The sequence below is a fragment of the Rhipicephalus microplus genome, chromosome 10 (assembly GCF_043290135.1).
Source record: "Rhipicephalus microplus isolate Deutch F79 chromosome 10, USDA_Rmic, whole genome shotgun sequence".
Classification (NCBI taxonomy): Eukaryota; Metazoa; Arthropoda; class Arachnida; order Ixodida; family Ixodidae; genus Rhipicephalus; species Rhipicephalus microplus.
Window position 1 is genome coordinate 49,144,309 of NC_134709.1, and position 14,258 is coordinate 49,158,566.

At 44.3% G+C, this 14,258-nt stretch overlaps 1 protein-coding gene across 1 annotated transcript in view; it reads left to right on the forward strand.

Moving 5' to 3' along the window:
• Positions 1–14,258, forward strand: part of LOC142774383 (neprilysin-1-like) — a 61,429-nt gene that overhangs the window by 37,231 nt on the left and 9,940 nt on the right. Inside the window, exons 14-17 of the mRNA XM_075874762.1 lie at positions 2,064–2,141; positions 8,267–8,379; positions 8,993–9,051; positions 11,500–11,551. Coding sequence (XP_075730877.1) covers positions 2,064–2,141; positions 8,267–8,379; positions 8,993–9,051; positions 11,500–11,551 — 302 coding nt within the window. The remainder of the gene's footprint in view (positions 1–2,063; positions 2,142–8,266; positions 8,380–8,992; positions 9,052–11,499; positions 11,552–14,258) is intronic.

The window sequence follows — 14,258 nt, forward strand, 5'->3', positions numbered from 1 at the left end:
ACTTACTCGCCATGGTAATGGCGGCGTTTTCAGGATTGTGAAATTGTACTTTACTAACAGGCGAAAATTATCACGTTCTTTAGTGTCCTTTTAAAGTGCATCATCGCTTCATATCTCCTCATGTTAAAGCCTAGTCTCATAACTGTGAATATGTCAATGCTAGCTCTCTTTACGACAGCCAAAACAATACACTGATTTGATTGATGTGTGGGTCTTAATGCCCCAAAACCATAATATGATTATGAGAAATGCCATAGCGGCATACTACGGAAATTTCGACCACCTGGGGTTCTTTACCCTACACCAAAATCTGAGCACACGGGCCTACAGCATTTTCGCCTCCATCGAAAATGCAGTTGCCGCATAGCCGGGATCAGCAGCTGAGTATCTTAGCCACTAGACCACCACGGCGGAAAAACGATACACTGCTATGCAGACTCGTATAAAAGTATTAACATGTCGGTCAGTTATTTATGACGCACTCAACATACCATTACACATAAAGAACGACGCTTTGAAGGGCAGCTTAGTGCTTCAATAACGTTTGGTTGCGCGGGAGTTTACTCTGAGCCTTATTCTCAGTGTATTGCATTGTTCATATAAACCCCCCTTCATGACTCACCACCACACAAGAAGGCCGTGCAAGCGCTACTGGGCTTCTTGCAAACTACTGGCCTGTCGGAACGACTCTGAGTGGATTGATTTTATGTGTGCGGGTGTGTCTGTGTTTTGCTCTTATTTATTTTTTACCTCTCTCTCTCTTTCGACCCATCCCCTGTGTAGGGTAGCATATCGGATATTAGCATCTGATTAACTTCTCTGCCTTCCCTGTTTCTCGTTTCTGTCTAACCCCCCCTCCCCCCAAAAAAATGTTAGTGTGCGGCATGTTTCGCTAGTGAGTTGGTGTCAAAATTATTAGAAAAAGCTTTCAGCGAGCCAGCAGCTCCAAATGAGCAAAGGTTGCATCTGTTGTCATACTTATGTAGTGCTAGTAGAATAGAGCATTCGCTGTAAGCTGAGCGACTAGCTAAAAGTCAGTCATAATCACAGTTATTCGCGCCATACACTACATAGGGACAAAAAGAAAAACACATCAACTTGAGAACAGGACGGGTCACAAATTTTACTTCAGATAATTGATCACAAAGTAACTTTATTGGCAGTCGGGACGACGAAGTGGGTTCCTTAGTGATTAGTAGATAAAACTTAATTCGATCGGCCCCGCCATGCCTGTGATGATATCACCCGTTGACGTCATGTTGTGACATCATAACGATGTCACCATGGTGTTACTAACTGTGGTTAGTTGTGCCATCATTGATGGTTTTCTGTTGTATGGAATACACGAAACTTTTGTTACGTGGACAGTGCACACAAGCACATTTATTTGGCCTTCACGTGACTTATCCCCGTGTTTTATTACATTTTTTTTTCCGCACCATTCACTTTGACGCCGACACCACCGGCATGTTGTAGCGAGGCATCGTGAGGCATACCGAAAGAGACGTTTTACCCCTAGATCTGTCCTTGAGAAATTGCCTGATCGGAAGCACACATTCTAGTTTATAGTTAATTGTAACTATTTGGACTAGTGGACTGTTAACAAAGTGTTAAGATGGTGCGTTCTGTGGCCAGGAAGTTCTGAATCTTGTTAAAATAAAAAATTACCATTAACCATCCTTTAAGGCCTTTTTTCTGCACGTTCTGCGTAGTTGCATATAAAGCGCTTGCAAACGGCACCTGTTGCCACGTAGACAAATTTACATGTCAAATTCAGTTTGCACACTCATTTAAAACATAGATATGGTCATTCAAGTCAACCTTAAGTCTGTAGTGTCTTTCGTGTACTTGCAGCTTGGCAGGTGGTGGTACGCACCTGCTGCCAGTACGTACGCACCAGTACGCACAAATACGTACCTGCCTGCCTGCAGGCAGGCATGCAGGCATATTTTTGCGTTGAATTATACCAATAAGTATTATCGGTAATAAAAAGTAACCGCAGCTCGGGACCGCACATGAACTACACATGAGTGCCTAAAACACATGCTTTATTTCGGTTTCAGTTGGATCAGATGGATTCCAAAATTGCATATCCGAAATGGGGGCTGAACATGACATTCCTCGAAGAGCTGTATCATTACGTAAGTACCTGTATATCATCACGGCAATAGACTACGCAATTACTGTTGTTTAAAAAAAATCACACAGAAGGGTGGTTTGCCTGCATGCTCTGTAGATCCAAAAACTCCTATAAAGGTATTTTGAAATTGTTAGCATCAATTTGCTCATACTGCATAGACGCATGGCATGGTCTAGAGTATTGAACCTGAAAAATAAAGACGATACAAACCTGACAAGCATACCAAACAGTCATGAAATGAAATATGAGAATACAGGTCTTGATTTTTAGTTGATGCGTTTTGTTCCTTATAAATATTACGATGCACGTAACATCTCTGTATTATGCTGACATTCATTGGCGGATGCAGAGTGACCGATGAACTCTGCGCCAGAGCACTCCACTCTGGCGCAGAGCAACAGAAGGGAACCTGCCTGGAGCAAATGACAGGGTCAGAATGGAACGCGATGCGCGCGTCTCCCCTCTTGCTTGAGTGGGCACGCTGAGCACAGTGACACTGAGCTAAGCAAAACGTAAGCTCTGATGTGAGGCGCAACTGACGCGACCGGCGTCCGTTGGCGCGCTCAATGAATGAACAACTTTATTTATCCCTTGTTAAAGGGAAGGGGGCAACAGGAAAGGGTGTGGTGGGGATGAACTACTTGAAGTAGTCCTCCTCTACCCTCTCAGCCCACTCCAGGATGGCCTCCTGGATAGCGGGCCTCGAGCTGCGCAAGGCAGCCTCCCACTGCTCCTCACTAGAAATTAGGCGTTTCAGGAATGGGGGAAGAGGGTGCTTATGGCAGCGCCACATGATGTGGTTCAAGTCTGCTGTGGAGGAGGCACAAAATTTACATGAGGGGGAAGGATAACAGGATGGATGAATGCGGTGTAGGAGGTAAGGCGAAAGAAAGGTGCGAGTCTGCAGCTGTCGCCACAGAATTTCGCACCTGCGTGAAGATTTGCGCGTGAGTGGCGGGAAGGTTAATCGCTCTAAACGGTAGTGTGTGCAAATATCGTGGAATGAAATAAGGCGATCCCGCGCTGTAAATGGCGCCTCATTCGTAGCGAATTGCGACACATCGGATGCGTGTGCCCGGACTGTGAATCCTCGGGCACTCGCATGAGCCGCCTCGTTTCCGGCAAGGCCCGCATGCGCGGGAGTCCAGATTAGTGCTACAAGTCGATCAAGGGGATGATGCAAAAGTAGGGAAAGGGCTGGCTTAGAAACCCTGCCCGCTCCGAAATTATATATAGCTGTTTTGGAGTCACTGATTATAACGGATGAACTAGGTATTGTCAGGGCCAGGGCTATGGCCGCCTCTTCCGCTTCCTCCGAAGAAGAAGCAAGAACGGAGGCGGCCGCAGCGACCTGGCCGTGAGAGTTGATTACCGATATTGCATAATGATGCCTGTTTCCGTAATCGGCGGCGTCAACATAGAGCACATCATTGGAGGAGGAGAATTGTTTTTTGAGGGCCCTCGCGCGCTGCATCCTGCGCTGTTTCTGGTGCTCAGGGTGCATGTTTTTTGGAAGTGGTGGAATGTATAGGTTCTCGTAACAGAAAAAATTGAGAGATCCCACTTACAGTGGGAATTGATGATATGCGAAGCACGAATGAGGAAGTTTTATATGTCAGGTTAAAATCAGCACAGCGTTAAGAGGCAGAGGTAAATTATGCCGTGAATGACTTCTAGGTCATAATTAACATGTTTGGACGTGTCCTTTACATTCGTCATTCATTCACGTCAGGTAATACCAAATTTGGTATATGGTGAACAGGTGAAATGGCCGCGAGCACGCTTTGAGCGTAGCATGTAGTCATGTTTTACATGACACAGATATCATGGTTATCATGTTCGGACGTGCCATTTAACTTCGTCGTCTATTGACGTCATGCAATACCAATTTAGTATACATGAAGCTAGAGAAACGACCGCGAGCGCATCATGAGCGTGGCATGTGGTCGTGTTGTTACGTGAGCCGCATCTCATGATTACCATGTTCGATAAGTCACATACGTTCGTCGTCCATTCAGACTCCGTAATACCAAACTTGGTATATGCGGAGCTAGCGAAACGACAGGGAGAGCATCATGAAGGGCGCAATATACTGCGACGTAACATTGACGCGCGCACGCTGGACGCAGCGACGCTACGCAAGCAAAACGCGAACACTCTATAGTCTGACGCCAGACGTGACCAGCGTCTGTCGGCGCAGCCCGGTGGCAACCAGCGCGAAATGCGACATGCTGCATTGCGCACCGACGACGTTACCCGGAATGCACTGCGTCTGCCTAGCTTCGTGACGGAAGGACGCCGGACGCGTTCAAACGCGCACGCGTCAAAGCAACGCAGTGCGGCGCGTGCCTGCTAGTATATGCCAGGCAGATTGGCGCCCGGCGTGGCATCGCCGTAATGACGCGACTAAACGAACGCCGGAGCACACATGTGCCTGGTTACGTGTAAGTGAATTGGCGCCTTGAGTGAGGCATCTAGTCATGCTCTTGCATAACAAACATCTCATAATGTTTGCACCAGTCACATACCTTCGTCATCCATTCACATGACGCAATACCAAATTCGGCATATGTGAATCAAGCGAAACGGTCCCGAGCGCATCATGAGTACGGCATGTAGTCATGTTACCTGACATGCATGTCATGAACATCATGTTTGGAGATGTCATTTACGTATGTCGTCTGTTCGCGCCACGTAAGGCTGAATTTGGTGTATGTGAAGCTAGCGAGACGCCCGCGAGCGCGTCATGAGCGTAACTTGTAGGCATGTTGTCACATGACACGAATCACATGATTATCATGTTTGCACCAGTCACTTACCTTCGTCGTCCATTCGCGTCACGTAATGCCGAATTAGCTATATGTGAAGCTAGCGAGATGGCTGCGAGCGCATTATGAGCGTGGCGTGTAGTCATGCGTCATGACGTACATGACATGCATATCATAATTTCCACGTTAGCGTCAGTGACTTGTGTTCACCATGCTGTCATGTCATATCATACAAGTTTTGCAAGATATCATGTGAACGAAACCACTGCGAGAGCATCAAGACCATGAAATGTAAATGATTACATTCATGGCATACATGTCATGACATCGATGCTATGACTAGTCAGTTATGCTCGCCATAGAATCATGTTATGCCATACCGAATTTTATATTGATAACAAATATTGAAACAGCCGGGAGAACTAAAAGTCGTAGGCGGCAAGATAGATAGATAGATAGATAGATAGATAGATAGATAGATAGATAGATAGATAGATAGATAGATATGCTGAAAGTCACCAAAGTTCGCTAAGAAATGCTTCGCATTTAAAAGTTGCTCCGTTGAGTGGATCTAGCAATGAAGCTGCTCCATATCTGCGAATGGAACATATAGGGAGCACTCTCGATCTGACAGTAGAACAGACTTGCTCCGCATAGAGCAGAAGAAAGTATTACCGGAAGTGCTCCGAATATGCTATTGGATGACACCAATAGTTTTAAATACTCCTTGAAAACGAATAAATTAAAGCTGGAATAAACATGATATATGTATAAATATTAGGTGGAATACACGGGCCACTCTAATTTACCAAAGTTCTGCAGGACCACCAATGAATATTCGTGCTTCGCACAGCTTTAACGCCAACAACGTGATTCCGTTATAGAAAAGCATGCTGGTCGAAGTAGGTAGCATCATCATCATCGTCATCATAATCATCATCGTCTGCCTGACTACGTCCACTGCAGGACAAAGGCCTCTCGCATGTTCCGCCACTCGACTCGGATCTGTGCTTGCTGCTGCCATTTCCTACCCGAAAACTTCTAAATCTCATCTACCCACCTAACTTTCTGTCTCCCTCTAACCAGCTTGCTTTTTCTGGGAATCCAGTTAGTCACCCTTAATGAGCAGCGGTTCTGATGTCTACGCACTATATGTCCAGCCCATGTCCGTTTCCTCTTCTTGATTTCAACTATGATATCCTTAACCCCGGTTTGTTCTCTGGTCCACATATCAAATAAATGAAGCCGTTGTTGATCCCGTTACAAACAACTGATGTGCAGGTGGTTCTCAGAAGTATTCGTGTCACAGTTTGAGGAGTTATAGGCTGTCTTGGCCGCTCAGATGTGCTCAGTAGGTCCAATCGCGATTGGCGCTGATTGGGACTTCATCTGTAGCTATTTCTTTGTTCATGAAAAAAAAAAGGTTTCGGACTGTATTGACGTAGGAGCGATGCCCATGCTTCGTTATATATTTACTGCAACGAGCGATTTCACGTATAAACACTAGTCATTATTGATGAAGCGTTTGCCGCAACAAGCTGGTTCAGCCAGAAACCCGGCAAACACAAGCCACACGTAAGTCAACGTCTCCTTTCACGCTGACACAGAGCTGGCGCCACGATGCTCCGGTACAATTACTACCCGCGCAGAAAAGAGCCAACCTGGCGACCTAAGAAAATGACACGACAGGGGGGCATAGCATAGTTTCAGGTGCGATACGTGAACTATTTCACGCCCATGGCAGCGTTGGTCCGAAGGTGGATCAACGGGCTCAACTTCATAGTTGACAGGAGATGTTTGTCGCAACACACGGTGGGGGCCGTGGTATTTCGACGAAAGCTTCAGGGAAAGACCGGGAGGGGTAGACGAGACCCAGAGCCAAACCAACATTCCTAGGTTATGGGCGCTATACGCAGAGGCATTGTGGTCAGTTTTCTGGCACAATTGGTCTTGCACGGTAAACCAGCGAGGGAGTTTACGACCATCTTCGGCATAAGCAGCTGCTTCAGAAACAGACATCGCTTCGGAAACATCGGGTCTGTAAAGGAGAATGGTATTCATGGAGCATGATGGTTCGCATCCATACAGGAGGAAGAAAGGACAGATGCCGGTGGTTGTTTGTGGCGCAGAGTTGTGCGTACGTGACAAAAGGGAGCACCTTGTCCCAATTAGTGTGGTCGTCATACGCGTACATGGGAAGCATATCTCCATGGTTACGATTGAAGCGTTCTGTCAAGGCATTAGTTTGAGGATGGTATGCCAACGTTTTCCGATGAAGATTACGACATTCCTTGAGCAGCTCGTCGACGGCGTTCGAGAGAAACACGCGTCCACGATCTCTCATTAATTAACGAGGTGCACCGCGCTGCAAAATCAGATTGTGAAGAAGAAAGGAAGCAACGTCTTTCGCAGTGGTGGCAGGCAGCGCAGATGTTTTGCATAGCGTGTCAAATGATCGACGGCGAGAATATTTCACCGGTTGCCTCGAAGAGTGCTGGGCAGAGGACCATAAAGATCAATTTTGACGCGGTTCAATGGTCTTGATGAGCAGGTCAAGGGTGGCGAAGAAGCAGCAGTGCTGTGAGAAGGCATCTTGCGGCGTTGACACGTGGCACATGACCGGGCGTACTGGCGAACGTGCCGATACATGCCACCCCAGTACACCCCTTAGGCGAAGGCGAGAGTATAAGTATTGAATACTGCAGCATGGCCACACTGGGGGTCATCGTGAAAGGGTCATCGACAGTACATTATGTAGATTGGGCTGAACACCCCTGGCATAAAAAAGATTGACCTAAAAAACTTATTTACCATTCAGACTTAGCATCAATAATCTCTACAGCATCAAAAGGGGTGATCTCCATTGAAAATGAACTCTGCTGCCACAACGGGATGACGTGGTTAAAGTTTATTGAATGGCGTACGCTAGTGAATTAGAATTCACATTAAAGCGGTATTGTGCGGTAAGTTGAACTCCAGTCCATTTTGATGGAGCTTTTATATTCAAAAAAGTTTTGTTACAGAAATCAAGTTTATTTTAGTAGCAGCAACGTACGTTTATAGTTGCAGACTGCTCAGGTTTACCTAAATATAGGGCTAATAAATATACCTAGAGGCTTTTTTATGGATACACTAGGTAGTTGAAAGCCTGAGGACAGCATCAAATATAAAAATGCTGGCGCAGTGAAATTGTTTAACATCCCGTTTTGCCGTAGCGTTTTTTTTTTCTCCCTAAAAGTGTTCCTTTAACCTAACTAGAATCGCCAATAAACCAAAAGAAAGACAATTGTCGTACAGCTACCGTTGCTATAAGAGAAGCTATACCGTGCGGTGACTGAATTTTTTTTTTATTTTGCAGGTTCCCCAGCTGGACCCTACCCACGCGTTCTTGAAAATATGGCATTTTATAGCAGTGAACAACGGAAGAAAAAAGCTAGAGAAATTGCGAGAACCTTACAACAAGGATTTGGAGTAGGTTTAATTTATGCTATTGCTATTGAAAGTGGGTTTTGAAAAGTACGTGATTCTAAATAACAAATAACATAAAACTGAAGGTTTCTGCTGCAACTCGTGGCATCTCTTCTTGTCTAATCTAATGTTCCTTCTACCAAATCTTGCAGTCATTCTAAAAACACTCACTCTTCGGATGATTTGCGCATTAATATGAATTAGCAATAAGAAGTCACCATCTAAAGCAGACAAATATTCACTCCAACAGTGAAATCCGCTGCCATATGCGCAAGCTTATTAAATACACGTTCGTTGATGCATTTCTGTTGCTAAAGCATAAGTAACGTATCTCTGCGCTTAAAAATTCTTCCTCAATTTCCAGTACTTTGTTTTTTGAAGCCGGTTTGACGTAGTTAATCACACATCTTTTGCCTAGATATGAGAAATGTCGCCAATAAAGTGATCAGAAAGCTTAGGTGATACTGATGACTTGTCTTTCTTTTCAGTCCGGCAGAGAGCTTTTTAAAAGTGTAAAACATTATTTTGGGCTGTACTATCCTACGCGCAGTGTGCACAGTGTGAGCTGTTTTCACGTGAACTACATTTGCTTATTTTGAATTGCTTTCGAACACAGATGGATTGTCGGAGCAGCGGTTGTGAACGCGTTCTATGACCCGGCCACGAATGAAATGGGTAAGTCTGTCTTACTGTATAACCGCGTGCAATGAAAAACGTTCATTTCCGAATATGCAAGGATCATCAGGACTATTGTATAAGTTGTTGAATGGGTATCTGTAAGCTACAAAGGAAGTAATTAGCGAGTGCGAAGAAAACCTCAGTTAAGAGAGAATTCACACAACAATGAAGGCCAATTTATACCAACATCTGGGAGAAACGAACTGTCAAACATGATTTTGTGGCGAATGTTCAGTCCGTCAGAAATGGTCTATAGCTAACTATGCAAAGAATGTACAGGATTGCAGGCCCATTGGGTAGCTCAAGATTCAGCCCTAAACCAAGAGCGTTGTCGTATTCCTTATTTAGCTGACAATTGAGCATGAATACCAGAGTGACATTTTCATACCTGGGGGCTAAGGAAGATTAGAACGACCTTTTATACGTGAATTCAGACTTAAAATGAATGCTGTTGGTAGAATAGTAGTTTGATTCTTGCGTTAGTGAACTGTGCGGTGTTGCTGAAGGTTCAAAAAGCTATACTCGTTCTCCCATATGATGGCCTAATATATCACCGCACGTGATTATTCCTTTCTTTTGAAATAAAAGATAGGATTTCGCGACAAACAACTGCTACAAACACTATAGGCGTTGACCAGGCTTCTGGATTTTCCAAACTTATCCGTTGTTTTATATTATTATAATAAGGCTGCGTGCACGAAACGAGTTCCTATAGTTTACTTTGTAGCTAACACTAGCCACAGCGGCAACGCGGGAATTTCCTATCATTTGTGCAAAAAAGACGATGCATGAGTTTCGCCAACGACCCGAATATTAAAAAAATAATTTGAGTGCAAACAAACGACACATTCACGCACACACACGCCCAGGCATCAAACACGCAAGACACTGTCTGGGTGTGTGTGTGCATAAATGTGTCGTATGTTGGCGCTCAAATTAGTTTTTAAAATGTTCAACCACCTAGCTTGACAAGTTCTTTGACCTGATTATTGATGGCCGAATACTGTGCTAAGTGCTCAAAGTAATAATTGTGGGAAATCTATGTCCGAAAAACGCGATATGATTTCTAAGGTAAAAATTTAGAGAGCTGAACAAGTTGGTATGAATACATTTTGCAAAGAATAAAGCTCACACACAATGGACATGAATGAAAGAAAAAAAAAAGCCTGTTTTTCTTCTTTCCTCCCGTGTTTGTCTATTTTGTCGTTTTCTCAAAACGATATCATTATAAGGAACGATATATGATGGTTAACAACAGATAATTCAGTCGCATTAGAATTTTTATCGCACGCGCAAATTTCTGCCCACGGGCCTCAAGCATTTTACCTCCACTGTGCCGTAACTGGGATTCAACCCCACGACTTTCGGGTCAGCATTGAAGTACCATAACCCCAAGACCGCCACAGCGGGTCGGCGCTATTTGTGTACAGCGTGTATCCCTTGCAGTTTGAGTTGTCATTTCCTGTGCACAGAAGTTCGTCCAATAAAATGTACCGTGCCCATCATACGTGGCAGTCCGCTTCGGTAGAACTGCGGGTAAGGTTCCGAGCTGCTCACCCAAAGGTCGCAGGTTCGATCCCCACCTCGTTTGTCACATTTCGATGGAGCCGAAATGGTAGAGGCACTACGATGTGAGTGCACGTTAGAGAACGCCAGACGGTCAACATTTCCGGAGCCCTCCATTGCAGCATCTCTCATAATCATACCGTGGTTGTGGAACATAAAACCAGGGTTGTTATTATTATTAATATTATGGGGCAGCGTTCTTCATTGTCACCTCAAATTATGAAATGTTCCAGAAGAAATAAACACACAATATAATACAGGTATAGGGTGGTCGCATCTTTCAAGCTGGGTAACCTAATCTGACCTATAGGAATAGAACAGTGCAGACAATCGCACAGGCGTGATTTCTCAAATAAGAACTGTTTCCGCATCATATATGCTACTCCGTTTGAGTTTTCATAGTTTGATATCACTAATCACACATACACCGGATTTCAGGTGCATGCGTAGCCCTGGTTTCAGTATGGCTGCTACGCGTGCTAAATTGAAGTTTTATACGACAATAATTAAACGCCAATAATAACAAACAAAAAATAGGTAAATATGCACTGGTATAATCTTACCACTGTTTTTAACTAGTTACAGTGATATTCAGAGAGAGAGAGAGAAAGAGAGGAAGCAAAAGCAGAGATGTTAACAAGACGCACGTGCACTTTGCTTTGCTGCACTGATGGAGGAAATGAAGAGGAGAAAAATGATAAGATGAACGAAAAAATACTACAAGTGTACCTAATAGAATGGCTTTACACGCTAAATCATAAAGCCTCGCGTTGTGTGCGTGTCGCAAAGCACAGACCCCATACGTTATTTCACCTGATGGTCGGATGATTTAGAGTGTGGTGCGTAAACATTACCACCTTCTTTTTGTTTCTTTTTTAGTGTACCCGACAGGAATTCTTCAAGGAGTATTCTATCAGCACGGCCTTCCACGGTGAGATAATAAATGATAATTTGTGTGCTTGAAGAAAGTTATACCTCTTTTTAAAACTTTTTGCAAACATATAATGCCAGTTATTACCTCGCACTGATCGTCATTAAGAAAAAAATTTAGTAACGTATCCTAAAAGATTTGAGAGATTTGGAGAATGATGAAATAATTGATCTGAGTAGAAAATAAACTCTGATTTAAAAAGTGTAGCCATAAGAGCTAAGTATAGTTCGATACATGAAACTTATCTTTTATATCAGCATTTTCTCCACAAAGATGAGAAAAGAGAATTGATCTGTTCAGTAATTTTATTCTTGAAAAATGCCAACACCAATAATTCTAATCTGTGATTGCTTCCTTGGTAATAATGAATTTTGTTTTGTACATTTCAAAGACGAAACTGCCTGATGCTTTTTGCCTAACTTTGCGAAATTAAGGATAGTGGCCCTGCAAGAAATGTAACTGAAAACCAACATGAGTATTGTGTAATATGTTTGCTATGCTTCCCAGAACTCAATTCGTATAGTGCTTATTTTCGGCACTTTTTCATAGTTTTCTGCGAATATATTTGCAGAGCAGCGTCACGTGTTTCAGCGCTCTACAGTGCATAGTTAGGGGACTCGCGGCCTCGATCACATGTGGTAGAATCTCTTACCTAGGCAGGGACGTCACAAGTGACGTTGCAACTCCACCGTAATTTGAATGAAAGACAAGGTTCTGTTTGATGCTGCTTAAGCGGCGCTGTTTCCACAGTGTCAGGTGTTGGCCTGTGTCACCATGGGGAGTTTAGTGCATGTGCGCTGTGCCACTTCCTGGTGCTCTCTGTTTCGCCAACGCCACTACTGCCAAGACCAGAGCCGACATGCCATTCTACCAATGACGACAATTGTGACGTTCCTTCTCAGTTCATTCGACTCTCCCGGATGTGAAAGTGACCGGAAGTTACGCTACCGCGCTTTTTTAGGAACTGCAAACAGGAAAAAGGCAGCAGTGTCGGTACCCGAACCTCCTCGGTGTGACTATGAAGGTGACGGCGAACATGAGTCGAGAAGTAGCGTGGATGCTGCGGTGTCTCGTGTAAATGTTATCAAACAGAATGCATTCACCAACCGCGTAATCTTTACCACAAAAAACTCAGAAGCTTCATAAAACGCGTGAATTGGCCGTCGGTGGTGTTGGCCACGTCGTCAGTACGAGTGATGCAGAAATAATCATAACGTGATTACGTCACCATACGACCTTCATGAGACGACGATAGTTATGGCGCGAGAACGGAACGACGACAAAGGGACAAGAAAGAGACGACCTTTGTCGTCGCTCTGTTTTCGCGCTATAACTATCGTGAGGTCATACCAACTAGCCCAAACTTCCACACTTCTAAGCTTCATGAGACGTTACAGATTGCCAGAGTTTGTGACGTCACGTAATGACGTCAATGCACAAAACCGTCTTTTGGTCAAAGGTCGCCTAATCGTTGAAGAGCATGTGGAACCGCCTTAAACGAATACTGAAGATAAAAGAATGACTTTGTTTACAATAATAAACTCCACTCTGAGAAATATAATGTGACAAGCTTTACCGTGGAAAGTCATTATCAGCCAAGAGAATCAAGATTGAAGATTCAGTATTGAATTTCGTGCTGAAACCTCCGCGCGTGATCTATCAAACTACAGAACATATTTTTCCAGTTTCCGCGACGACGGATAATTAAAGTTTAGCGAAACTTCGTATCCTAGGTCTGTGATACCCACAGATGAAATTGTACGTAATTTTTATGAAGTAAAAGCTATGCCAAATCCAGTAGATGCCTTCAAAATTTTTTACGTCATGGTATTAGGTGTGGAAAGATCACGGTGGCTTCTCCACTTGTACTTTTTTTTCGCGCGTTTACTCAATTACGAAACGTCAGTGCCGCTGTAAAAATGGTGTTTTCGGAATTGTGAAGTTGTACATTAATAATACGCGAAAAATCGCTTTGATCTTTAGTGTGCCTTTAAGTGCGGGATACTTTCAAAGGTGGACAAAAATGAACGCCAGGACTGAGCAGAGAAAACACAAAAAGAAGCTTTAGCATTTGAAGGCAAAAGGGGCCCTGACAACTAAAAAAATGCCGCCATATCCACGAAGTGAATGATGATGAGTGGGCGAAGCTCCTGAGGTAAACCTGGTAAACCATGAATCCTCCGTACATTTTGCCCACTCGATTTTATTGCAACGCTCCCCCTAGCGTACGTCGCCGCACTATATCGAACGATGACACGCGCCATATGTGGCATCATTCCTATTTTATAACACCTCGCATCTTTCATAATCAACTACACGTACCGCCGTCTAGTTTATAACATCTTGCATCTTTTGGATGGACGGACGGACGGACGGACGGACGGTCGGACGGACGGACGGACGGACGGATGGACGGATGGATGGATGGATGGATGGATGGATGGATGGATGGATGGATGGATGGATGGACGGACGGACGGACGGACGGACGGACGGACGGATGGACGGATGGACGGATGGATATGGCTGTACCCTTTAGATCGGGCGGTGGCTAGCGTAATACGTAGAACTGAACGAGAGGTGGCTACATACAGGGGACGCACAGCCCACGCCTTAAGGAGCTTCGCTCCTAATAGTGATTGAATGCGAGCCAGTTGGTGCGTATTCAGTTTATTAAAACAACACACAATAAACACTGACAAAATGT